The 27,952-nt window shown below is 40.4% G+C and overlaps 1 protein-coding gene across 10 annotated transcripts in view; it reads left to right on the top strand.

Moving 5' to 3' along the window:
* RBFOX2 (RNA binding fox-1 homolog 2) overlaps positions 1-27,952 on the top strand; it is a 262,326-nt gene that overhangs the window by 68,243 nt on the left and 166,131 nt on the right. For all 10 annotated transcript variants that reach the window (XM_027107502.1, XM_027107503.1, XM_027107501.1 and 7 more), the window contains exon 2: positions 9,079-9,129. In XM_027107502.1, coding sequence (XP_026963303.1) covers positions 9,079-9,129 — 51 coding nt within the window. The remainder of the gene's footprint in view (positions 1-9,078; positions 9,130-27,952) is intronic.

Raw genomic sequence — 27,952 nt, 5'->3', positions numbered from 1 at the left:
AAGCAAAATCACCAAGGGAAAGTCTGCACGGGGTGAAGTCCAGAAGAATCAGGCGCCAGCTTCCTGGAGTTCTCTTGCAGTTGAGTCACACAGGATGTGCTTACCTCCTTCAGCCAGTGGTGGCAGTGTTGTCTACCAGGGAAGCTCATCAGGCTTAGCGCTGAAATTTTTCCTTTTGGGACACGGCTGGGAAGGGTTGTTCACGTAGGCACCCTCTGCCTAGCACATGCTCAAATTCTAAACTCCCAGGAGGAAAGCAGTGTTCGGCATAAACCGTATTGTTTGCACAGTTTAGGCACAGTGAGCCACTCTTACCAGTTCTGGGAATAGAACCCTCCTGATATCTAAGTTCCCAGGCACCAGTCAAGGCCAACCAGCAAACTGCCCTTTCTAAGTATAGCAGCCAGGACTGCTTTGTTCATTCTTTTCCCGTACATAGATGTTGAGTTCTTTAAAAAGTGTTGCTAGGTTCTGTGAAGAAAAATAAATGCTATAGTAGGGAACCAGCAGGGACTTGAGTATCAGACCAACCTGGATTTGCATTATTGTAGACAAATTGCATCATTTTCTGAGCCTCAGTTTTCTTAATATTGAGAGATATATTACAGAGTTTTAGTGAGAATACAAAGTGATAACGTATAGAAAACATGAAGCATAATGACTGCCCTGTGTGAAATAAGTGGCTATTAGCATTTTGTTTCAGCTCATCTGTACCACTCTGGGTCCAATCAGGACAAAGAGACTATAAGTAATTTAGACAAGGAATTTAACATAAAGAATTGTTTACTATAACAGCAGATTGAATTAATAAGGGATTGGATTGTAAGAGGTAAAGAGAACTCTAAGGAATAGCAGATGTAATACAATAGATATAAAATAATGTAATAATATGATTGATAGATGATAATATATCATTAGTATAAAGTTAATTTGTAACAGCAGCTATCCTTAGGGCTGAGATAAAGCACCCCCAAAGTGAGCTGTCTCTTAAAAAAAAAGATGGGGTATTTGGGGTGGAAGTGGTGAGTATAACAAAGAGCTACTGTCTGTCAGTTTTCTTGGTGGGGAGGTGGGACGAATTACCCTATGTTTTATTTTATTCTACTGTAGTGTGAAAGTTTAGTCTACCAGTTACCCATTGCACCTTCTGTTGGGCCTGTGATGTTAGATACTACCAGATTCATATCCCTTGTAAGCCATCTTATCTTTGGGTACCTTGAACCCTGTATGGTTTGGACATGGAATGATGTCCTGTGGTTGCTAAGCAGTCTCTCTTCCTGACCCTACTTGTTGCTAGGATTTGTTTTTGTACGTAATAGCATGGGAACTTAGGTACATCTTCAGTTCCTGTGGTGTTCCCTTCCATGTCCCTGTCCAAAAGTAGGCTTACTACTTGAAAAACAGTAACTTGGGCTGCAAAACAAGGTAATGAAATACCCTGGGAATTTGCTTTTGCTTTTTATTTGATTTTTTTTTTTCCCCTAGCCATTATGGTCTAAATCAGTCTTTCCCTCCATTGCTAAATGTAAGGTAATGTGAAATTAATTTTCAGTTGGGAGTAAGTCAGTGAAAAATTTGGGCTTGTACCATTGCCCAAGCTTTGTTTGTTAGAGGACATCTTCATTCTTACTTTCCTTTGCTTCCTTTTACTTTCCTCTCCCCAAATTGCATGGTGGCAAGAATTTATTTTGTTCCATTCTCAGTATTTTTCTTCCCCTTCCATTTTGTGAAATGGGTTTGATTTTGTTAGACACAAAAGAAAAACAATAGGGTGGGTTAAATTTTTTTTTCTAATTGCTTGGTGTAACTTCCTTGTGCATTTCCAGTTTTCTGCACCTGCTCCTAAACAACCCTCATCATTGATGGAAGCCAGTAAGAAATACTTTTGTAATAAATCTCTGGACGCTGAACACATGACCTGTTAAGTAGGTGAAACCAAGGGAGATGGCAGAGGCTCCTAGGCTCCCTAGGCTCCTCAGTTAGTGTTTTATTGATATTGCTTAGGATTTATAGCTAGTATGTTATTTTTTTAAATTAATTAATTTTATTTTTGGCTGTGTTGGGTCTTCGTTGCTGCACGCGGCCTTTCTCTCGTTGCAGTGAGTGGGAGCTACTCTTTGTTGTGGTGCGCGGGCTTCTCATTGCAGTGGCTTCTCATGTTGTGGAGCGTGGGCTCTAGGCGCACGGGCTTCAGTAGTTGCCGCACGCGGGCTCAGTAGTTGTGGCTCGCGGGCTGTAGAGCGCAGGCTCAGTCGTTGTGGCTCATGGGCTTAGTTGCTCCGTGGCATGTGGCATCTTCCCGGACCAGGGATCGAACCTGTGTCCCCTGCAATGGCAGGCGGATTCTTAACCACTGTGCCGCCAGGGAAATCCTGCTAGTATGTTATATCACTGCTATATTTCTGTACCGAAAGCAGGGCTTTTTTGATTTTCAGTGTTGTTAAGTCCTCTTAGTACCTCTCTTTTAACTGTATTTTTTAAATGCTTAAGGAAGCAGTTCTTTTCTGTTGTACCTCCCAGGTGCAGTATTCTGGGTAATTTTCATTTGGAATGGGCAAATATATCGGCCCATTATGTATATCTAAATAATCATTTAGAAATGATGTTGATGATTTTCAGAATGCATTTAGAAAAGTGGCTTTAAAATCCATTGTGTCTTTTCAGCATGCATCAGTCCATCACAGTGTGGAGGTCTTGTCCTCCAATAAGAGGTTAGAGGCTGTTAGCCACTCAACTCTCCCCCGCACCCCCAAATCCCATACACACTTTTCCAAAAGATCTTCTGGAGTCCCGTCGTTCTTCTTATAGATGTTAGTTATGTTATCAATCACATTATTTTATAATTATTACGACTCACAGCTCCTCAAGGGCAGGGATACCAGCACTGCACTTGTCATAGAGCAGTTGTTCAATCCACTTTTACTGAATCAATGAAGATTCTTCTGCTTAAATGGATTTTTCAAACATAGCTGCAATGGGAGCTTCTAAGCAGCTAGTGAAGAATACAAATGTCAGGTAATATTTTTCTTCACTTCCTTCAGTGTCCGTTGTATGTGCACGATCCATCACAGTTGCTGTATTTTCCAGTTACTTAAGGATCCTTCTGTTACTCTTTCACACATTCACTTACCAGAAGCTTCTAAACAGGTTTCATTGCTGTCTCTGTAGTAAAATTCTTACGGTTGGTATTTTATTGCTTATATATTATTTTTATTTTTGAGCAGCTTCTGTGCCTAGGCAGTCAGTTTCTAAGTCTTTCAGTCTTACTAGGTCAATAACTCTTGCTTATAGCAGCATAGCTGCCTTTCCTCTTTGGAGTTTAACACATCTGATTTCTGTCCCATCTGTTCCATTAGCTTGCCTTGTAATTCCATGTCTGCTTTAAATTTCAGTTATTTATGTATAACTGAATCACTTTGCTGTACACCTGAAACTAATACAACATTGTTAATCAACTATACTCCAATATGAAATAAAAATTTTAAAAAAGAATAACCTTCAGTTATTATTTCTACACTGATTAAAAACTCGGATCTGCATGTTTTTAGACAATCATAGTAATCTCTACCAGGACCAGTACTGGTTTGAACTAGTTGTCATGAAGTAGCAGAAGTACTGGGTATAGAGTTAAAAGACCTAAGTCTGAAGGCAGCTCAGCCACTATCATTAGCTATTTGGCCTTGAGCAAATTGAAATTCAGCTTTGTCATCTGTAAAATGAGGGTTATAAAACCTATTTTCTGCATCTAAATAAGATTATGTGAAGGTGTTTTGTACATTATAAAACACTGGTAGTAGTGACTTCTTTGGTTCTTTTTTATGCTCTAAGTAATACATGAATTTTACATTTTGTAAATTCAAATAATTCAGATAAAGCATGCCCTCTCAACCTTCCACAGATCTTATTCTTCTCTCTAGAGGGAACCACTGTTAGAAGTTTGTTGTATATCCCTCTAGATCTTCTCTATGCATTTATTTACTTTTTTATATGCATGTAGAAATACCTCTTTTTGTGTTGTGACTTAAAGGGATAGCACACCGACTGTTCTGCTGTCATTTAATATGACTTGAGATAGTTCACTGAGATTTTACCTTTTAAAACACTTGCAGTTTAACAGAGGATGTTGAATAGTCAACAATATCAACAGTAGTTGATAACACTATTTCCCTATTATTGAGGTGCTTTTTAGTTTTTCAGTGTTGCAAACAGAACTGCATTGAAAAATCTTTGCACATGCTTCTTTGAGCACAAGTTCAGGTGATTCTCTAGAGTAGATAAAGAGATCAGAGATATGAAATTACAAGAAGGTATGAGTATTTAATATTTTAATAATTATTGTCAAATTGCTTTCCAAAAGAGTAGTCCCAATATGCTTATTTCCTACTATTAGATGTGAAGATATCTATTTACTCTTCTTCCTGCCAATTTGTCATATTTTCATTTTCATTTTTGTCAGTCTATGGGTGGAAAGTGATACCTCAACTCTAAAAGAATGTTCACAGGCAGCAGTGATTTGTGAGTATAACTGGAATCAATTTAAATATCTATTAACAGGAAAACAAGATATATACGTGGTAAAATTAAAAACGAAAGCAAACCTTTGTCGTTAAGTATAGTCCACTTTGAGAGAGGCGGCTCGTGTCTGAGTGCTGGAGAGTTCTAGGTAGCCTCGGGTGAGCGATGGGGAAGAAAGCAGGACTACTTTGCTGAGCAGGTGGAGGGGGAAGTCCGTTTCCTCTCGCACATCTCTGTGTACCTGTTATATCTGTTAAAGTTTTTGACAATACTTGCTTGTAGGAGTGTACTTTTTTTTTTCCTTAAAAAAAGTTTTCTGCATTGTTGAACTCAAGAACTCATTTTATTTTTGGCTGTGTTGGGTCTTCGTTGCTGCACGCGGCCTTTCTCTCGTTGCAGTGAGTGGGAGCTACTCTATACATATAGAGTAGCTATATAGTCTATACATGGGATAGTCTCTGGGAGTGACAAATCTTTGTTAGTGATGCTTTGTGTTTTTTTTTTGTTTTTTTTTTTTTTGCGGTACGTGGGCCTCTCACTGTTGTGGCCTCTCCCGTTGCGGAGCAACAGGCTCCGGACGCGCAGGCTCAGCGGCCATGGCTCACGGGCACAGCCGCTCCGCCGCATGTGGGATCTTCCCGGACCGGGGCACGAACCCGTGTCCCCTGCATCGGCAGGTGGACTCTCGACCACTGCGCCACCAGGGAAGCCCCTTTTGGGTGTTTTTGATTACTTTCTTCATCCTATAATTCCTTCCTCAGACAATCTTGAAATTTACTGTAAAGGAATAATATGGAATGGTTATTAGAGAATTTGATAAAGCGGGAGGAACAGGGGCTTTGGAGTCCAACAGACCTGGGTTGAAAGTTTGACTTTTCCACCTTTTATCTGTGCTTTATTATCTCCTTCTCTTTGCCACTTTCTCTTACTCCTCCCCTCCATCCTGAAACCACGCGTGATTGGTTGCTCAGTATCTAGTGGTTATTACCACGTTTATCATCATCATTGTTAAAATCTGTAGAGAGTGGTATTGAAGTAAACGTATAGACTCCAGAACAAACAAGGCACTTGGGGATTTTGGAAGGAGCCCTGTTCTTTTTGTTATGGTCTAAGCTGCATGTGTCTCCCCTGTAAAAATTTGTATGAAAATAGCCAGCCAACATTGCCTATTATTATTATTTTTAAATAACGGGTTTATTGACCTATAATTCATAGACCATAAATCTCACCCTTTTCAAGTGTTTTTAGTGTTTTGTGATTTTAAGCAAAATCATAGAGTTGTGAGTCCATCACCACTATTACAGAACATTTTCATCACCAAAAGTAAAACCCAGTTCCCACTGGCAGTCGCTCCCTTTAGTCCCTGGAACTACTAATAGACTTTCTTTCTCCATGGATTTGCCCCTTCTGAATATCTCATATAAATGGAATCATATAATTTGTGGCCTATTGTCTCTGGCTTTTTTCACTTAGCATGATGTTTTTAAAATTCATCTTTGTTGTATCAGCACTTCATTCCTTTTATTGCCAAATAATATTCAGTTGTAGATATATAGTCCTTTGCTTATCCACTTATCAGTTGATGGACATTTGGATTATTTCACCTTTTTGGCTATTATGAAATAATTCTGCTATGAGCATTTGTGTACAAGGCTTTGTGTGGATGTATGTTTCCAGTTTTCTTGGTTATACCTAGTGTGGAATTGCTGGGTCACATGGTAACTCTTTTTTAACATTTTGAGGGACTTCCAAGCTATTTCCAAAGTGCCTGCACCATTTTATAGTCCCAACAGCAATGTATGAGATTCCAGTCTCTCCACGTTGTTGTTATACTTGTTATTGTCTGACTTTTTGATTATAGCCGTCCTAGTGGGTGTGAAGTGTCATCTCATTTGCATCTCATTTGATTTGCATTTGCATCTTCCTAATGACCAACAGTGTTGAGTATCTTTTTATGTGTTTATTGGCCATTTATATATCCTGTTGGGGGAACTTCCTGTTCGCACCTTTTGCCCACTTAAAAATTGGGGTTGCTTTCTAAGAGTTCTTTTATATTCTGACTACAAGCCCCTTATTGGACAAAGGATTTGCAAATATTTTCTCCTATTCTGTTGTCTTCTCACTTAGTTGATGGTGTCTTTTCCTCCCCAGCTTTATTGAGACATAATTGGCATTAACATGGTATAAGTTTAATGTGTACAACTTGTTGGTTTGATACATTTATATGTTGCAAAGTGATTACCACCATAGCTGTAACTAACACCTGCATCATGTCACATAATTACCATTTATTTTTTGTGGTGAGAACATTTACAATCTACTCTCTTAGCAACTTTCAAGTGTATCATTCAGTATTGTTAACTATAATCACTCTGTGTACATTAGATCCCCAGAATTGATGGTGTCCTTTGAAGCACAGAAGTTTTAAATTTTGATGAAGTCCACTTATCTATTTTTCGTCATTTGTGTCTTTGTAGTCATATTGAAGAAACCATTGCCTAACCAAAGGTCATGAAGGTTTAATCCTTTGTTTTCTTCTAAGAGTTTTATGATTTTAGGTCTGTGATCTATCTTGAGTTAATTTTGTATATGGTGTAAGATAGAGTTCCAACTTTATTCTTTGACGTGGGATATCCAGTTGTCCCAGCACCATTTGTTGAAAAGGCTATTCTTTCTAACATTGCTTTTCTTGGCACCCTTTTTAAAACTCAGTTGATTGTAACTGCAAGGGTTTATTTCTGGACTCTCAGTTGTACTTCATTGGTCTGTACATCTGTTCTTAGGCAGTATTATACTGTCTTGATTACTGTAGCTTTGTAATGTGAGTCCTTCAACTTTGTTCTTTCTCGGGATCATTTTGGCATCTATAATTTTTAAAGGCAGTTATCTTTGGTGTACTCTCTTTAGGGAGACTTAACTTATAAATGTCCAAAATAGAGATTTAGGAAAAAAAAGGAGAACTTGGGTTGTCTGTGACTGAGTCAGCAACTGAATGCCTAATAATTTCTGGTTATTGAACCTCATTTATTTATTTACACATTCTTCTGAATGTCCACCATGTGTTAGACACTGTGCTAGGTTGTGGGGAAACCATGATGAACAAGACATGGGGTCTGTGCAGGGAGCTTAAGTTGACACCTGGCTTTCATGTTTTTGAAAGGAGTATGGACTTTCGATGATCAACAAAGATATGGATGTAATGAAAGCAGATGTACCGTCAGGTGGCAGGTTTACTCTTGTCATAAACAAAGATCCTATCAAGGAAAATTCTTCTTAACTTACTCTTTTGCTAGTAGGAATGGAATAAGAGGATGCATATCTTTCAGATAGCTGTGTTGAGCACCTTGGAAAAGCTATGAAAGCACTACGTTCTCATTTACACCTTTGTGTGCATATGTATCTCCTCCCATTTAAAAGTTCCCTTGAAGGCGAGGGGCTTGTTTTACTGACTTACTCTGTCAGTCATCTAAACTACTTTGAAAATATTAGGTATTCAATATATGTTGACTGAATAATTGAATGAGTCAAGTAAGCCATAAGTGAGTGCTCATATTGTATGACATTGTATTAAATTAGGGTTTGTGTAGCTTTTATTTGCTATCATTCTTGCCCTCAAGGATCTTTTTTTTTTTTTTTTTTTTGTGGTACACGGGCCTCTCACTGTTGTGGCCTCTCCCGTTGCGGAGCACAGGCTCCGGACGCGCAGGCTCAGCAGCCATAGCTCACGGGCCCAGCCGCTCCGCGGCATGTGGGATCCTCCTGGACCGGGGCACGAACCCCTGTCCCCTGCATTGGCAGGCGGACCCCCAACCTCTGCACCACCAGGGAAGCCCCAGGGATCTTGATTTAATGGTTAATGTGAGGATGAGACACTCAGTATGAAATACCTTTACAAAAAGAAGATATATTAAATTATAAATAATATGAAAAGTAAATTGTACAAATAACCCAGTAAATTTTAACTTACTACACATATTAGGAGTCACCTGAGTTCATAAGATGATGTAGGATGGTAGAGGAAGTCCGGAACAGAGGTAGACTTTCATCTAGGTTTAAAAGAACTGAAGGAAAGCAGATTGATAGAGGGGAGGGACTAAAACTTCTCCAGGTCAAGAGACAGTTCTCAGTAGGGGTGGTACTGTCTCCTTCCTAACAAGGGGACTTTTGGAAATGTGTGGAAGTTTTTGGTTGTCCTAGTGTTCAGGACACTGAAAGCCTACTGACTTTTAGAAGTTAAGGGCCGGGCATACTAGAGTTCCACGGTGTGAAGTTAGGAATTGATCTGTCCCAAATCCCAGTAGCGCTCTGTTTGAGATACACGGAGAAGGAAACAGATTTAGCTGTACAAGGAGGAACATGGTGCTTATGAATAGTGCTCCTAAGCAAATACTGTTTCTTATTTGTTTTTTTGGTATCATGCGTGCTAAACTGAGAGATGTATATGGTTAGGTAGAACACCTTAGGAACTGGTGGAGGAATTTATGTCTGATCATTCTGGATGATTTTGATGATTCGCAACACTTTCTTTTGTCTTACGATTTTCTTCTCTTTCCTTTGTCTTAGAACGAGCCTCTGACCCCAGGTTATCATGGATTCCCAGCACGGGACAGCCAGGTTGGTATAAGCTGTTTATAACTCAGATAATGTGTGTGTGTGTGTGTGTGTGTGTGTGTGTGTGTGTGTGTGTGTGTTTTATCTAAGGATGCTATGATAGAGAGCATTTCCTGAAATTATTTATTTTGGAGAGTGATATGGTTAATTTCAGCAATGGATTTACATTTAGAGATATAATAAAATATATTTCTTAACCCTAAAAATATTATAATCACATTATTGAAATTGTGGATATTATGGGGGAAAGTCACTCAGGTACAGTCGTAATTGCTTTTGTTTTTTCTTCTCCAGGATGTATGATAATTTTTTAACCTGGTTTTCTTGATGTCTCATAATTCTAAATGTTGGACTTGTCTCTTTGTTCCCAGCCACTTAGCCCCTGCCTGCACAGATTTTTTGGGTCCCTGCAATAATCTGCAATAAGAAAATTCCATCCTCCTCCCTGGGGGAATTCAGCCTTATGGTTTTAATCAGGGAAGACTTTCTTGAGAGAGGGAAGTTTCTGCTGCCTTTCTTTGTTAGATAGGGAGGATGATTGGAAAAAGCCCAGGCTTTATTGTGGGTTAGAGCAAAACTGTTTCCTGCCAGGACACCCTCGGTATGGTTTAGATGAGTGTGTAAAATGCTTTCCCTATCCTTTTGCCATTTGGAGCGGGTGAGGCTGACAGAGAGTTAGGGTAGAACAGGCTTGGCTGCCTCAAAGAAATGGTGTGGCTTAAGACACCTAACCTCTTTGCTATTTGGGGATGTTGATCTTCTTCAGGAGATTTAAAATGGTAGCTCCTAGAAACATCTCTCAATTTCTAGCCATCATTTATATCTTTGAATGTCTATCCACCATTCTTTATAGGGTTGTCCAAAAAAAGCCACCATTATTAGGCTTGTCCAAGGGATATGTCATCAGAGTGCTAAACCAAAGGGTTGACATAGCTCCCCTTTCCAGAACTTAATTAAATCTCATCAAAACCCCGAAGCTGATCTTAAAAAACCAGGATGGCCCCATAATCAATAGTCACCTATTTGAGGGCCTTCCAGATTGAGAGTATTTGCCCAGTTCTGGTATTTTTGGTGTTGGCATCAGACTAGTCCCAGGTAGGGTATGGAGAAAAGCGGGGAGAGAAAATGCTGCTCATCTCTGTGTTCATCTCCCAGTGGGATCATCATTGTCGGAATTGAAGATTGTCCTATGGAAGCTCTTGGTGAAAGATACGGTCATTTACCCCAAACCTAAAGAGAATATAGAGGGTCTTTATTTTATTTCTTTCTGCTTTGGATCTGCCCTAGATAGAGCTTCTGTAAGCTGTGAAGTTTATGTCCTTTGATAGTATTTCTATATCCTGGCCATATATCAGAAAAAATACTGTTGCCTGGAGATCTAGCCCCCAACAATTCTGATTGAGTGAGTCTAAGATTGGGCTTAGCCATTCAGATATTTAGAATTCCTATAGGTGATTTGTGTAGCCAAGGTCAAAAACTACAATCCTATGGGCTGCTTTAAAACAAGTGCTATTTTCTCTTTCATCGTGTACTTTCTACCTAGGACCCTTAAAACGTAAGGGACCATGGTCAGTCTCTGGATCTAGTTTTGTATATACTCATGCAGACATTTACTTATCAAATGTTGCTGATTTTGGATACAGGCTTATTTTAGATATAGGAAGGTAAAACTAATCAAAGTTAAGTATGGGAATAGACTTAATGAGTTTAAAAGAATCTGAAAAAGTACTGTATAATGCTGTGTCCTTCCTCTGGGGATTACAGATCAATAAGGAATTAAGCAAAAGGAATTAAGAGGAATTTGTTAAAGCATAAAAAAGTAGTCTCTGCTTGGAACTACTTTGTTTTTCCTTTCTTTTGCAGCCAGACCCACTTCTGTAGCCTGCACATTACTCATACTGTCTCTGCTGTAGGCCTATGCAGACCCTTTTGCTGTGCTTTATAGCCGCCTAATTTACATAGAGGCACATTCTGATGGTGACGGTTTATTTTAGTTTATTTTCTTGGGCTTTATTTTGTTTTTCTGTCTGGATCTTTGAATTAGAGACCTTAGCATAGTGCAAACAGGCGAATATTGAATAGCTGCTTGTTGCATTTGATGAATACAGAATCCAAATGAGTCCTGCTAATTAATGTGCCTGACCTTGTGAACTCTCACTTCATGCTCTGAGGTTTGGGAGGCATTTATCAGTGTGAAACACTGGTCACTGAGCAGCCCGAGTTGGGCAGAAACTGAACTTGTGATCTTTACATCTTCGCAGAGTGGTTTGGCTCGGCAAATCCAGGAACCAGAGACTGGGGTGAAGGAGAATTTGGAGTGTATGAATCTTTATTTGCTTTTCCTTATTCTTTTATGTTTCTTTTCTAAATAGATAGGAACCATACGCAGACAGGATTTCTATTAGCATCTAATGGTGATTTTAAAAGAGATAAAAATGATAATCTTTTGAGCACTGCAGAGAGCTTTCATCAAATATTTTCTCTTCTCATCCTCACCACCACCTCTTGAATGGGTAAGGCAAGTATTTCCTTGGGAAGGATAAGGAAACAGGCACACAGAGATTAAAGTGGCTTATCCAAGGTAACAATACAGGTTAGCAGCTGAATAAGCACTGAAATTTGTCCTCTATTTGTTGAGGGTCCTCTATACTGGGGATTCTTGACTCACAAAGGGAAAATGGGGTCATGTGCAGTATGCCTGCTCACTCACTTTACTTATTTATCATTTGGTGGCTTCATAGATCCCTTGACATTGAACTTATGAATCTAGGAGTCCATGACCCTGGTTAAAAATTGTAACAACAAAGTTCCTTAGCACTAAGTGGGCCAGTATTTCACTGTTACGGTGGCCCTTTCCACCCTGTTACATACACCCCTGGTAACACATTTGAATTAAAAACCTGTGAAGGGGGCTTCCCTGGTGGCGCAGTGGTTAAGAATCCGCCTGCCAATGCAGGGGGCATGGGTTCAAGCCCTGGTCCAGGAAGATCTCACATGCCGCAGAGCAATTAAGCCCATGCGCCACAACTACTGAGCCTGCGCTCTAGAGCCTGCGAGCCACAACTACTGAGCCCACATGCCACAACTACTGAAGCCCACACACCTAGAGCCTGTGCTCTACAACAAGAGAAGCCACCGCAATGAGAAGCCTGCGCACCGCGATGAAGAGTAGCCCCTGCTTGCCGCAACTAGAAGAAAGCCCATGCGCAGCAACGAAGACCCAACACAGCCAAAAATAAATCAATAAAATAAAGGAAATAAAAGATTAAAAAAAAAGACCTGCGAAGGAAAGGAGGGGGAAAAGAAACCACCTGTCACCTTGTAGAGGTTTTCCTTTTTTATGCAAGGTCACCTCAGCCTTCTTTCCTAGTTAACAGGCTTTATGGGATGGCAATCCATTGCTTTTATAAAACACTCCAAGCCCGTCACTGTGCTTGCTAATGTGGTCTCTCCGTGCAAGTGGAGGAGACAAACATTGTTCCAGATTAGCAGAAGTGCACACCAGCTCAGAAAGGCTGCATGCTTTACTAAGGCCATGCAGGATTTTAGGTTGATGACACAATGTAGTGGTTTAGATTCCTAGCTGACCATCTCTTTGTGATCTGTGTGTGTGTACACATGCTTATGATAGAGTTCCCAAGGGTTAATTAAGGTTGGAATAGTTTGTGGTTTGTAACGTTCTCTAACTGAGAGAATGTTTGTGTGCATTAGCTCCAGAGCTTTTCTTTGGGAGGGACCTGGGAGCAGCAGTCTGCGTAGAAGGGGCCCTCGTTCTGCACAGCAAACTTACTGTCTCTGCTCATATTGTTCGTTGACTTGGAATGGCTTTCAGGGGGCTCTGGACAGTACAGGGGAGTCCTAAGGCTCGCCTCTTGTCTGTCACCTCTTGGTGCCACAACTTGTGTCTGCTGTAATTAAGGTGACTGTGTAGTTTATCATTCAAGTTGGGGCACTTTTGAGAGAGAAAAGGGATGCTGATGTGGAAGCAGTCCCAGGCAAACCTTGATGAATGGGATGTATGGTCATCCTAGCTATGATTAAAGAAATACAGTGAGTGTTCCCTTAACTGGAGTGATCAGGTTTGGGACTATGGCACGGTGCATTTCCCACACTTGACCTGTGGACATGAAGCGTTGCCATTCACATTGGAGATGAGAGCACAGACTCTTGGTTGGGTTCAGGTGTTGCATCAGCTATGGAACCAGGAATGTTAGTAAATTATGAAAACTAATGTTGGTGAGGAATTTTGCAGTTTACAGTGTATGCTTCCATGTATCAGTATTGATCTTCACAATAGCTCTGCTAGAAAGGTCAGGCTTTATTATCCCTATTTGGTAGCTAAGAAAACCAAACCAGAGGCTTTTAAATGAATTTCCCCATGTCACAGAGTTAGTGGCACAGTGAGACTTGAGTCCTGGATTCTCAGCCTCCATGTCTTGTATTTCCGTCTTGTGTTCTTCTGTCAGTGTTCTCTCCTCGTTGAATGGGGATGTTCTCTTCCTCGTGTGGCAAGATAAGATACTATGGAATCTTTGGAGAATGTAACAGCTTGGAAAGTCTTCACATGAACTGGAGGCCCCTTGCATAACTTATTTCTATCAAGTTTCCTTCCTATTTTGTTTGTTAAAGTAGCTTGTGGTCTACAGTTTATCTTTTTGTATTTTATTCACTTATTTTGCTTGCCAGCAGCACTGTGGACTATGATTGTGATTTGCTCTTTAGATTGGAGAACACTGCTTTCCTGGGAGTGTCACGAAAAACAGGCCCATGAGGAGTGAAATAAACCTTCCTTTTATAATTTTGCATCTTTAATGTAAAGAAGATTAATGTCACAGTATTAGACTCTGATTTTTTAAATGCTAGTCAGTGGCTCCTTAAAAAGTTTTTTCCTTCGCTTTTCTAAAAGTATGTTGAAAACTATTATATACACATGCTCAAGTGATTCCCCCAAAATGGAAATATCAGAGGAGATGTTTAAGTTGACAGATGTGACTCGGATAATTAGGGATTTAAATTTGGAGTAGCAGCCTTACTTCTAATTTAGAGTATAGATTTTAAATGACCTAAGAGATTTTTTTCCCCAAAGTATTTTCTTTCTTCTTGAGAATTTTTAATTTCCCTTTTTCTAACGAGTTATCTTTGTTATCCCTGGAATGGACTTTATTTTATTTATTTATTTATTTTGCAGTACGCGGGCCTCTCACTGTTGTGGCCTCTCCCGTTGCGGAGCACAGGCTCCAGACGCGCAGGCTCAGCAGCCATGGCTCACGGGCCCAGCCGCCCCGCGGCATGTGGGATCTTCCCGGACCGGGGCACGAACCCGTGTCCCCTGCATCGGCAGGCGGACTCTCAACTACTGAGCCACCAGGGAAGCCCTGGACTTTATTTTCTGTCCAGTTTTTTGCAAATGTACTTTCAGGGCTTTTACTTATTTTGATTGGGATCCATGGGCAATAGCAAATGCATTTTCTGTCATACTCATTTGGTTTGGTGGCAAAGAAATGATGGCTACTTTTCTTTCCTTGGGGAGATTTCAAATGGAGGACATAGTGAGGGTGTTCAAGTTCTAGCTCAGTGATTTCAAGCTTAAAAAAAAAGGTGGCGGGCTTCCCTGGTGGCACAGTGGTTGAGGGTCCGCCTGCCGATGCACGGGACACGGGTTCGTGCCCCGGTCCGGGAAGATCCCACATGCCGCGGAGTGGCTGGGCCCGTGAGCCATGGCCATTGAACCTGCGCGTCCGGAGCCTGTGCTCCGCAACGGGAGAGGCCACAACAGTGAGAGGCCCACGTACTGAAAAAAAAAAAAAAAAAAGGTGGCAACCTCTAGTGAGTAATACCTTTTGAATTATGACCCAGTACACACACACACACACACACACACAAATACTTACCCTTACTACGTTCTCAGCGCTGTGATATTTTCCATTCTCTTCCATTCCACTAAAAAAAAAAAAAACTGTTGATTATGACCAACAGTTGATTGACCAAAATTGATTTTCTGAACCCACTAATGGATTGCAGACTGTAGTTTTGAAAAACAAAATTCTAATAGTTGTCGTCCTTAAAAATGCCACCTTAAAGAAAACCCATACATAACCTTTAGTCGTCACTTCACCATTCCCCTGACGCCTGCCCTGAGCAACCTCTAATCTACTGTCCAGCTCTGTGGATTTGCCTATTCTGGACATTTCATGAAAACAGAATCATACAATATCTGGTCTTTTGTGACTGGCTTTTTTCACTTGGCATAATGTTTTCAAGGTTCATCCCTGCTGTAGCGTGTGTCAGTACTTTATTTCTTTTTTTGGTGGACCATAGCCCATTGTATGGATTTAGGAGTATTTCTATGTGCGCTTACTGTCTACCTCTGTAATTCATCTCCTCCCCCGTCTTACCACCAGCTTCAGCCTCACCGGGTGTTCTTTCCATTTTGAACTCCTTGAGCTTGATCTCAGCTTCAGGTCCGTGGAATTGCTGTCTTCTCTACCTTAGATCTGCAGTGCTCTTGACCCAGATATTCACCTTCTCATTCAGGTCACAGGGACAAAGTTTACCCCTCAGAGAAGCTTCCCTGACCACACCAATCTAAAGTTATCCACATACATACCCTGACCATTCAGTCTTATCTTCAGCTCTCTTATCATTATCTGAAATTATCTAGTGTGTGTACTTTATTGTCTGTCTCTCCCACTAAAATGTAAGTTCTGTGTAAGCTGTGACTTTGCTTAGAGCAGAGCCTGGCATGTAGGAGGAGATCAATAAGTATTTGTTGGATGAATAAATGAAAATTATTCTCAGTTTAATGTGAAGCTTTTCAAAGGTTTTAAGCAGGGAGCAACATGACCTATTGTACGTTTTTTAAAACAACATTGTGGTTGCTGTAAAGAAGGAATTTTTAGAGCTGCCCCCTCCCCCCTCCCCCCTGCAAAAGGCAACCTTAGAACTGTCTAGGCAACAGCTTTATCATTTGCTGTGTTTAATATCAGTTCCAGCTAGTACTTAATTGTTGAATGAGAAATTTTATCCCACTGCCCTCTCCCAGTTGGAGACTGGATTAAAATAATAGGTTCAGAAGTAAAATGTTCATACCTCTCTTATGTCTTACAATCCATAGCAGTTTTTTTTACTGGTCCTTTTTTTTAACTAAAAATGCTTCTGCTTTGCTTTCAAATTACAAAAAGTATGAAATCGCTTTCTTTTCTTCCTACTAGGTTATCTAGAACCCCACTTTCAGCCTTTATGCAAGATTTATTCACATGGTTGCGTCTCTTCAGTATCTGTCATCGGGTCACCCATCAGTGGTTCAGGTCCTTCTGTGGTGTTGCCTTACACCCTCTAGTGGATGAAGGGCTAGTAGATGCTGCAGCATCAGCACTTTTCTCAAACCATTAATCAGCTTCAGACTTAGTGTTGCATTTTAGGTCATTCCATCCTGTAGATAGTTCAGAAGCTTTTCCCTCCTAGGAAAGACCATTTTATTTATTTTGCTGCTTACAGCCATGGACCTAAATAACATGCTTATCCTGTTATTTCTTGATTTATCAATTTGAGGCTCTATCCTTTGGCTTCCTACTGTTAAGAGATGAGAAGGAAGGAATGTCTATAAAACTGCTAATTTTTCATTGATTTAACCAAGAAATGGTTAAATCAATGTGCATTACTGATTTATGTTTACATAATATCTACCTTATTATGACTGAATATAGAGGAACCATAATATTATGATTACATTCCCTTATATACTTTTTTGTTTCCCCTGGAGTTATTTAAATATATACATACATATATATAGAAAATATATATATTTAATAATTATTTTTTAAAAAGCACTATTGAGATATAATATCCATACCATAAAATTCACTCAGTGTAAGAGTACTTGTTCAGGGATTTTATTAAATTTATAGAGTTGTGTCACCATCACCACAGTCCAGTTTTAGAACATTTTTGTCATCCCCCTAAGTTCTCGTGAATTCTCTTGCAGTCAGTCCTTGCACCCACCCCAGCCCCAGACAGCCACTGATCTGCTTCCTGACTCTATAAAATTATCTTCTCTGGACATTTCATGTAAATAGAATCATATATGTGTGTATGACTTCTTTCATTTTTCATAATGTTTTTGAGGTTCATCCATGTTGTAGTATGTATCACCATATCATTACTTTAAATTGCTGAATAGTATTCTATTGCCTGCATGTACCACATTTTGTTAATCCATTTACCAGTTGATAGATACTTGTATTATTTCCAGTTTGGCTATTATGAGTAATGCTGTTATGAGCACTCACAAGTCTTTGTATGGATATATGTTTTCATTTCTCTTGGGTAGATTTCTAGGAGCAGAATTGCTGGGTTTTATGGTAAATTTATGCTTAACTTTTTTTTGGGGGGGGTCACTGAACAGTTGCAATGGAAGTTATTTTTGAAAACTACTCAAGTAAACCATTATCCTTCTATTGCAAATCAAAATAATACCTAGAAAATTAAAGGATTAAATCCAATTTGAAAGGAAAATAAACTATAGGTTATTATTTGACTAAATCTTATAAAAATTTCAGTGTAGAAATGTGATAGAAGAAATTATAAAAAGTATTATGCTTAACTTTTTAAGAAACTGCCAAACTGTTTTCCAGAGTGGCTTGGTTTTATCCACCTCTTCGATTATACTGAGTATATATTGGTATTTCATTGTGGTTTTAATTTGCATTTCCCTAATGGTTAACAATGTGGAGCACCTTTTCACGTGCTTATTAGCTGGTCATCTGTCTTCTTTGTTGAGATGTCTGTTCAAGTCTTTTGCCCACTTTTTATTTGGTTTTATTTAGTTACACAAATATTTGGTGCGTTTGTCCTCTTATTATTGAATTGTAAGAGGTCTTTATATATTCTGGATACAAGTTCTTTGTCATATTTACAATTTGCAAATATTTTTTCTCAGTTATGCAGTTTTGTAAGACATATCTTCCCCCAATAAAACAAAACAAAACTGTGTTTTCATCCTTATGTGCTAAGTTTGGATAAACTCTGCATAACTATCATATGAAAGAGACTGTGAAAACAGGCATTTGATTATCTCTTTTCAGACCTGGTGATTGCTCCAAGGAAGATTGGCAGGTTTATAGTGGCTTTGTGTTTGGCTGACACAGCCTTTTCCACATCCTTAGTGGCAGGCATGTTTGGGCAAGAAAACCCTTAAGGTAGTGAAGGGAAATTATGCTGCTTTCTGCATGTCCTAAGGGATGTGATATGGTAAGGGATCAGCCAGGTTCATTGGCTTTCATGGAAATTCCTCTGTCGGTGTGCACGCACGCGCGCGCGTGCGCGCACACACACACACACACCCGACTTTTGGTTTAAATATCAGCTCTGCCATTGCAGGCTATATGACTTTGGGAAGTTTTTCCTTGAGCCTTCTTTGCACTTCAATTTCTATAAAATAGGAATAGTATCTACTCTGAAAGGTTGTTGTAGGATTAGAGATAACATGTAAATTTCTTGGCATGTATTAGGGTCAGTAAATCACTTTTCTTGTTTATTTTATCGGAAAGAGGCCTTAGGAAAGCTTTATAAGGAAATGATTAGTTCTCACAGTCTCTGATTTAAGTCTGTTTTCTTATTTATTTATTTTATTTATTTATTTTTGGCTGCGTTTGGTCTTTGTTGCTGCACGTGGGCTTTCTCTAGTTGTGGCAAGCAGGGGCTACTCTTCCTTGCGGTGTGTGGGCTTCTCATTGTGGTGGCTTCTCTTGTTGTAGAGCATGGGCTCTAGGTGCGCAGGCTTCAGTAGTTGTGGCACACGGGCTCAGTAGTTGTGGCTCGCGGGCTTTAGAGCGCAGGCTCAGTAGTTGTGGCGCACAGGCTTAGTTGCTCCGTGGCATGTGGGATCTTCCCGGACCAGGTCTCAAACCCGTGTCCCCTGCATTGGCAGGTGGATTCTTAACCACTGCGCCACCAGGGAAGCCCCTCATTTTCTTTTTGATTCTTAGTTATTCACCATGTGAAATGAGTTATATGTATAGATTTGAAATTTCTAGCGAAGGAATGTAGCTTTGCCATATTTCCAAGAAAAATATGTCTGTGTGAGGGAAATGACATCTGTGTAAGTTTATTTACCTAATTCATTACGGGTCTTGGCAGCATAAATACAAAGAGGGAGTTATTTTTGAGACTTCTGTGACTTGAACAGAATCTGGTTCAAACTGAACCAGACACTCAAGGCTCTCTGCAGCCATCTTGTTCACTATCACCCTACCCACATGTTTCTTCTGCTGTGTGTGTCTCCTCAGAGTCCTTCAGCTACCTCCAGCAGAGGCTGGATATTGATTTCTTCCTAGTGCCTTGTGCTTGAAATGTTCCTCCTTTTTCCAGCAGAGTCCTAAATATCCTTCAAGATCCCTGGCCACAGCTTAACCTGTTTTATGAAATCTTTCCTAATTGCCTCTAATCATTTGAACTCAGTTAACACATCTACATGAACATTTCCATAAGGTTCTGATCAAGGGAGTTAGGGAAGTATTATGAAGATTGTGAGCAAATTATTTAACTTCTCTAAGGCTCAGTTTTCTCATCTGTGAAAGTGAGGCTAATAGTGCCTACTTCTGTAAGGTGGTTGTAAGGATTAAATTTTAAAAAACTTCCTAGGTCAGCAGTGTCTTATTGGTTGATGTTTACTAACCTCTACCTTTAACTTCCCATGTAGTCTAGAAGAGCTCTTCTCATCTCTGGGCCCAACTTTCTTCTTTTTCCTTTAAGGGCTCTTCTGCCTATGTTGGGTTTGATTTTGTGGTTCTTGAGAGTGTCACGCTTCATTGTGGAAACTGTGGGAGCTTTTAACACTTAACGTCCCACCTCTGAATCTACAGGGTTGCGGTGGCTCTGTGGATAGCTGAGTGACTTGAGTCAGAAGAATGGACAGTGTGGCTGTCTTTCCTCTTCTTCCCTCTTCGGTACCTAGTTTCTTGGCACATCCTGTCTTTTATGCCAGAGTTTGACTTCTTCCCCCAGCTTTGCCTCTTTTTGCTCAGTTTGGGGTTGCTGTGATTTTAGGCTGTTAGAACAGTTTGTAGTCCACTGTTGACCCAATTGCTTATTAAATATTTTGTAAATGGATGGATCATAACTTCACTGCTTGACTTTCTAGTAGATTGACCTAATACTATGTATACAGGCTGTTGATTTGTATTGTAATGAGAGCTCTAATGTGCCCATCAAAAAGAATTATATGACTAAAGATTATTAATCACTGGGACTGTTTATAAAAGGAAAATTAGAGAATTTCCTTTATTAGCAATTTTCAAAATTAGGAAATTCACCTGTCTAGAATTACTTAGGGCGGCCAAGTAGTTAGTAGGATCTCCTTGCTCTGGTGGTTAGCACCACCAAGCAACAGATAGTCTTCCCACAGCCAGCCCTAGCTACCATTTCGTGAGTTACTTTAAGAAGCTTGATAGCTTGATATGTCTCCTCAACCCATTGTTCTTTAACAGACAACAACCATGGCAGTGATTTAGAATGAAACCAACTAGTCAAGTATAAGGTAAGGCAAAAGGCTTTGTAGTTGGTGGACAATATAGTTGTGAGTTTCAGTTATAGATCAAATATTTTTATATTTTTAGTAGCATTAGCTGTATACCATTATACTGAGCTGATTTAAGGTTGACTTAGAGAGGCAGGGGAATACAACAGATGACTTACGGTCTTATGTTAGAAACTTTGGTGCCACCAGAAAATAATTTCAGCAAGTTCTGTATAATCATGCATTTAAAGGCACAACTCTGATTTCCCTGGGTCTCAGACTCTGCTTAGCTTTTATCTGCTGAAAACACTTTAGTGGTTACTCCAGGCCTTCCATGATCTGGCACCAGTCTTTTTCCTTTTGCATTGTGTTAAGGTAGTCTGTGTTTTAGCCACATTATGGGGTAGGATAATGTAGCTTTGAAATCAAATACAGGTTTTAATTCTAAGTTTTTTTTACTTATGGTGTTCTCTCTGTTTATACAGTTCATCCTTTAAATCCTACTTCAGGTGTTCCCCCCTCCATGTAGTGTTGCCTGATGCAATTATTTGGGTACAGACCCTTAATTAATGACCAACGAACCCCCAAGGCACATTTTTCCTACTTTGTAATAGCACTTTACCACTGCCTGTTATGTTATGGTGAACAGGTTGGATGACCCACACAGTCCTGTGAGAACAAGGACACTGTCCTACCTCTTGATATTCTTGAATCCTTTTACAAAATAAATGCCCAGTAAGAATTTGGTAAAGGGACAAATTAAAATAAACTCATCTTCATTCAGCCTTATTGAAATAGAGAGACTACTGTATTGTGATTTTTTTTCCTGTGGACAAAGGAAAAAAAACTTTGTTCAGAATTTAACTAGGTTTTTTGCCTTTGCCTTGCCAAAGCAATATGAAAAATTAATACTTAAGAAGCTAGATATCTGATCCTCAGCAGGAGAGTGCCTCTTACAAGTTTAATGGGTTTGGTCAAGTGGATATTAAATGTAAATCTGTCATTTTATGGAGCCATAGAAGGCTCTTAAAACACTCAATAAATACCCTTATTGAATTAGTAGACCATTTCAACAGGGGACTGCCTGTGTATCTCCTGTTATTAGTATCTTTCATTGTTCCTTTAGAGTACCTTCAGCCTGTGCTCGCACAGCTTTGTGCTGTCATGTGGCTCATAGAATCATCTAAGGTAAAGATGCTTCTAGCTCCTTAATTCTATTATTTTGTTATGTTACAGGGAACCCATTTGTTAATTCTGGCAGGTGGGTCTTAATTTCACAGTAACAAATGGGAGGTCCCCATAAAAAGAGAGCTAACATGTATTGAATACTGACTCATTAGGTGCCAGGCCCTGTATAAAGCATTGAGCAAGTATTCAGTATTATTTTGTTTCATCCCATTTGCAGGTGAGGAAACCCAGGCTCAAAGAGATTTAAGCCATCGCCCATGGCTATGTAGCTGTTAATTAGGGAATTTTTAAATGTGTTAGATTTCAAAGTTTATGATATTTCCACTCTGCATCATGTCTTTTACTTATTTACTTTTATTTGAATGTTTTTTTTTTTACATTTTACTTGCACGTTTGATTTTTCTTTGGTCGGCAGCAAATGTTAATTCCCTACTTGCTCCCCTCCCTGCCCTTTAGTGAGGGGATGATAATTCTGTATTACGTTTCTGTAGTCCTCTAGTTTACACATCGCTTCATATCTATTCTTGTTTGGTCTTGGTGAATGGCGGTCTGCATGCAGGGGGGCAGGGTTTTCATCGCCACTGGCAGCTGAGGAAATTAAGATTTCCAGTTTTGTGACAGATTTGCCAAAGGTGGTAATAATAAGTGGCGCCAAAATTAGCTTTTGTTGTTGTTGTTGTTAGCTTTTGTTTTGAAGAGGAACACTGATCTACAGACTAAATTTTTTAGCAGCAAATTCTCTTCTTCAGACAAACTACATGGACACAATATATAAAAATGTAAGTGGAGTGGTCCTAGTAGAAAAAATGTGGAAGGCCTGGGGCCCCACCCTCTGGGTTTCCTGTGCCCATGAGGCCTCTCAGCTGACCGGAGCACAATTTGAAAACCACTGGGGAATGAGCAAAGAACTCTGGTGCCAGACAGATCTGGATTCAATCTGTAGTTTGGGCTCTTAGGTTTGGTTCTTCATTTGTAAAATGGGTATGCTTTTCACGGGATTGCTGATAAATATTAACTAAAAAACAGACCAAGCCTAGCACAGTGCCCTTGGCTTCTGTAGAGGAGAGATCAAGTTGACAGGCAGCATAGGTTTGGCCACTTGCCCTGTGTGGTCCTCCTGCTAAACCTGGGGTGGTGGGAGGGAGCTCGCTGCTGAGGCTGGGCCTCCATAGGACTTATTACCCAGAACTTTGTACTTGACCGAAGGCTCAGACATCACATTTATCAATAGTTTAGAACAGGGATGGGCAAACATTTTCTGTAAAGGATCAGAGAGTAAATATTCCAAGCTTTGGGGCCATCTAGTCTCTGCTGCAGCTACTCAGTTCTGTTGCTGCAGCACAGATGCAACCGTAGACAATATGGAGACGACTGAGCATGGTTGTGTTCTAATAAAACTTTATTTGTGGGCACTGAATTTTGAATTTCATATAATTTTCATATATCACAAAATATGCTCTTGATTTCTTCAACCACTAAAAATGTAAAAACTTGTCTGAGCTCTTGGACTGTACGTGGGTTGTACGTAAACAAGTGACAGGCTGGATTTGGCCGGTGGGCCAAAGTTTGCTCACGCCCAGTTTAGACGTTGCTTGTTGGTAATCAATGCAGGTTTTTTTATTTTAAAATAAATTTATTTGTTTATTTTTGGCTGTGTGGGGTCTTTGTTGCTGCGTGTGGGCTTTCTCTAGTTGCGGCGAGCGGGGGCTACTCTTTGTTGTGGTGCGCGGGCTTCTCTTGTTGCAGAGCACAGGCTTTAGGAGCATGGGCTTCAGTAGTTGCGGCACAGGCTCAGTAGTTGTGGCTCGCGGGCTATAGAGCACAGGCTCAGTAGTTGTAGCCCACGAGCTTAGTTGCTCTGCGGCCTGTGGGATCTTCCGAGACCAGGGCTCGAACCCGTGTTCCCTGCATTGGCAGGCAGATTCTTAACCACTGCGCCACCAGGGAAGCCTTCAATGCAGTTTTTGATCCTGTGAATTTAACTTAAAGTGATTGCTATTAAAGAAGTATTGATAGGGATTCCCTGGCGGTTCAGTGGTTAGGACTCTGTGCTTTTCACTGCCAAGGGTGCGGGTTCAGTCCCTAGTCTAGGAGCTACGATCCTACGAGCCGCATGGCGCAGTCAAAAAAAAAAAAAAAAGAAGTATTCATATTAGGAAAGGCTTAATTTTCACAATAAAAAAAGGTAGAATGTTTTCATCCCGTACCTTTCAGGAATCATTACATGTTCATTAGTTTCTTTACCCTCTATGAAGTGGTTAAAATGCAGTTATACTTGTCTTGGTGATGACTAAATGAATAAAGTTTCTAAATAAAGATGAAATAGTATAGTGGAAAGATCAGGAGTCATGAGGGAGTCAGGAAACTTGGCTTTGTCACTAATTTTGTGTCTTTATATATGTTACTTTACCTTTTGGGCCCTTCAGTTTCCTCATGGAAGTGAGGAAGCTGGCGATGATAGTATTAGAGACCTTTGCCAGCTCTAAAATTCTCTCATTCTACTTTTAGTTGTCTGTGATGGTGCTGTTGAACAATTTTCATCTATAGAAACTTTAAGTACTTCATCAGTTAGTGTATTTTCAGAAATACCAACAGGGTTTCACAGTGTATTAGAGACTATTTACAACCGCAGTTTATTCCCACTGCTCGTGCTAGCCGTCTCTAGCAATTGTGCTTTAAATGCCACATACCATTACAAGGAATGCCATGCTGCAACAGTTAACCTGTTTGGAGATGAGCTGCAGATACAAAGAGAAGGGGACTAGGAAAATTGGAAGAAGAAAAGACCTATCCTGACTACATATGGGCTTAGGCTATGTCGGTTTTTGTCAACAGGGGGCACCCAGAGCAAAGCAGGTGCTCTGTGACACACTGTACACTGCCCTTCTTCCCAGACAGGCACAGGGCAGCGAGCAGTGGATTCACACTGGTCTCCGTCCTGCACATTGCTTGATCCATGTCCACATTCGAAGACATTTTCTCCCATGCTGAAGTCAGATATTCTAAATGCAGTCCTAATAATTGTTATTTGCTTCCCTCTACAGTGGAAACCCAGTTCCCTCGCTGTCTTGGAGTGAATGATCCCAGGTTATAAAGTCTGGGCTTTTGGGTGAATGTGCAGTGTTAGGCTCTTATATAATTCAGTATCCAGTGAGCTCGTATTCCGGAAATATTGCTCTGAAAGAGCACTTAATATCTGTGTAACGTACTGTAAGAAGAGTTTGTACTTATTGCCTATTGCAGTGGTCCTCGAAGTGTGGTTCTCGGACCAGCAGCATCAGCATCACCTGGGAACTTATGCAAATTCATGGTATCCCCCTCCTCCCAGACCTACTGAATCAGAAACTCTGGGACTGGGGCCCAGCCACCTGTCTCAGCATGCTCTCCAGGTGATTCTGATGCACATTCAAGCTGAGGACCACTGCCAGAGAGGTGTACTGAAGATCAGGTGCCAGGCACTTTGCTAGGATGTTCATCTTCATTTTCCAGATGACACCACCAAGCCTAAAAGGTTCAGTGACTGCAAAGTCAGACTTCTAACAAGTGGTAGAGGAGGGATTTGAGTCCTGGTCTTTCTGACTCCAGATCTATGCTACAGTGGCTGCTAAAAAAATGCGAAGAGGTTCTGTATTGTTTAAATTCATATTTTTAAGTCATCTTTTTCTCAGAATTAATATACATTTATCAAAGAAAATATAGAAAATACAGCAGGCCAAAAGAATAAAAATTGCCTTAATATATTAACTTTATCTTAACTTTTTGTTTATTGTTCTAATTTTGTTTCTATGCAGCTCTTTTTGCATATACACACATTATAAAATGCCTTACAAAATCTCATCATATGGTACAGACTTTTGTAGTATGCTTGCAGCTCCTTCCTACTCCATTGTAAATATCTTTTCATGTCATTAAATATTTCTGTAGTGTTGTTTTACATGGCTGCCTAGTATTCCGTTTTATGGTTCCATCATAATTCTTTCTAAACTCTGTCTTAAGTTGTTTTGATTCTGTGATAGGCTTTTTATTTATTCATTTATTTATTTATTTATTCGCGGTACGCGGGCCTCTCACTGCCGTGGCCTCTCCCGTTGCAGAGCACAGGCTCCGGACGCGCAGGCTCAGCGGCCATGGCTCACAGGGCCCAGCCGCTCCGCGGCACGTGGGACCCTCCCGGACCGGGGCACAAACCCGCATCCCCTGCATCGGCAGGCGGACTCTCAACCACTGTGCCACCAGGGAAGCCCTGTGATAGGCTTTTAGGAGGAGTAGGATACTGAGTGCTGTGCTACTCTGGGTAAACAGTTTATTTACACTGAGTGGCTTAAAGTATTATAATTAAGGTGATAAATACAGATTAAGGTTGAGGAGGGAAAATGGAACTGGAGAGGCAATAATAAGCCTAATGCTTAGGTTAAATTGAGCCCAGAAATAGGAAAACAAATTGAAGTAAAAAACACAGAAGTATTAGGAATGGACTAGGGATCTGTGAGTGAGATGAGTTAAAACAAATAGTCAGAAAAATGTTTGTGAACCATTTGATGGTGCCAGTGGCCTGCTTTTGTTACTGCCTTTTTTGACATAGAAGCTGATCTGCTGGATGACAGCTTGAAAAAACTGGGCATAAGGCTTTTATAAATAACGGTTATTATTTATTGAGTGCCTTCTGTGTGCCAGGCACCATATTAATCATTTATATAGACTTTACCGTTTAATTTTTATAATAACAATGTGCATTCGATGCATTAGGTGGTGTTTTCCCCATTTTACAGAAGTGGAACCTGAGATTGAGACTTAAAGTAACTTTTTCAGATGCTTCAGTTGGAACTCAGATTTGATCTAACGCCCAAACCTGTGCTTTTATAGTATCATTTATCTTCATTCTTTTTTCATGGCATGGCAAGTCATCAACCCGTGCTGGGGGCTGGGGGGTAGTTTCACTATCTCTTCAGGGACAGAGGGAAACTAGATGTGGAAGGAAGGACACTAAAGTCATAACAGAGCAGGAGTAGACTTGAAGATCCAGCAAAGCTACCACCTGCCCAGTTATCTCAGGGAAGGTGTAACCCTGCGCCGGATACTGCAGCTGAGCAGGGACGGGACAGCGAAATGAGCTGTTGGGAGGAAGGAGCAGCAGTGGTCAGGAGAGTCAGAGCTCCCTCATTAAATGTCCCTTCCTACAGGAGGTCATAATTCCTTTGTGGCATCTTTTAACAGCTTTAATGAGATATAATTAGATACTCTACCATTCACTCATTTAAAGTACACAATTCAGAGCCCTTTTTAGTGTATTCACAGAGTCTTCCTCACTCCAAAAAGAAACCGTGTACCTCTTAGTCATCATTGCCTGGTCCCCCTGTCTCCCTTGCCCCCCAAACTCTAGGCAACCACTAGTCTGCTTCCTGTCTCTACAGATTTTCCTGTCTAGGATATTTTCTATAAATTGACTCAATATAATAAAGTCCTTTGTTTCCAGCTCCTTTCACTTAGCATGATGCTTCCAAGGTTTCTCCATGTTGTAGCATACATCAGTACTTCATTCTTTTTTGTTACTAAATAATATTCCATCGTGTGGACACACCACTTCTTATTTATGTTTTTATGTTGGGAAGAGAAAGGTAAAGGGAATGAGACAAGGAAGAATTCTTCTTCTTAATTTAAAATGGATGGAAAAGGCAATACCATGAAAAGCAGACCTCTCAGGCCCTCTTGAGGAATTGTAACCAAAGGCAAAGGTAAACAGGACACTTGGCATCTGCTGCTTCAGGAGCCATTTGTAGCCCAGCGGCAGCTCTTCTGACCCGGACGTGTGCAGCATTCAGGGAGCTCATTGTGTAAATCTTGTGTGTTGGCCGGTGTCATTGCCCCCTACAATATCTCGTGTGGAAACGGAGAGGCCTTTGCTGATCTAATCTGGATACATTTCCCTTGGTTACTGCAGCTCTGGGTCCCCAGAGAGTCCTCTCTAAAGAGCTGCCGGTTTGTTGAGTGCTGGCAGATGCAAGATTATTTCTGACTGTACGATTTGTTCGGTGGAGATTACACCCATCTTTCAGGTCCTGATCCATTGGCCAGAAATAGCAGCTGTCATTCCCATAGTTTTTGGAATGAATGCTTACCCTAAGG

Source organism: Aethalodelphis obliquidens, unplaced genomic scaffold (genome assembly GCF_003676395.1).
Source record: "Aethalodelphis obliquidens isolate GAN/ISIS:26980383/991018 unplaced genomic scaffold, ASM367639v1 scaffold8, whole genome shotgun sequence".
NCBI lineage: Eukaryota > Metazoa > Chordata > Mammalia > Artiodactyla > Delphinidae > Aethalodelphis > Aethalodelphis obliquidens.
Note: the sequence above shows the minus strand (reverse complement) of the source record. Positions and strands in the feature narration are given on the sequence as shown.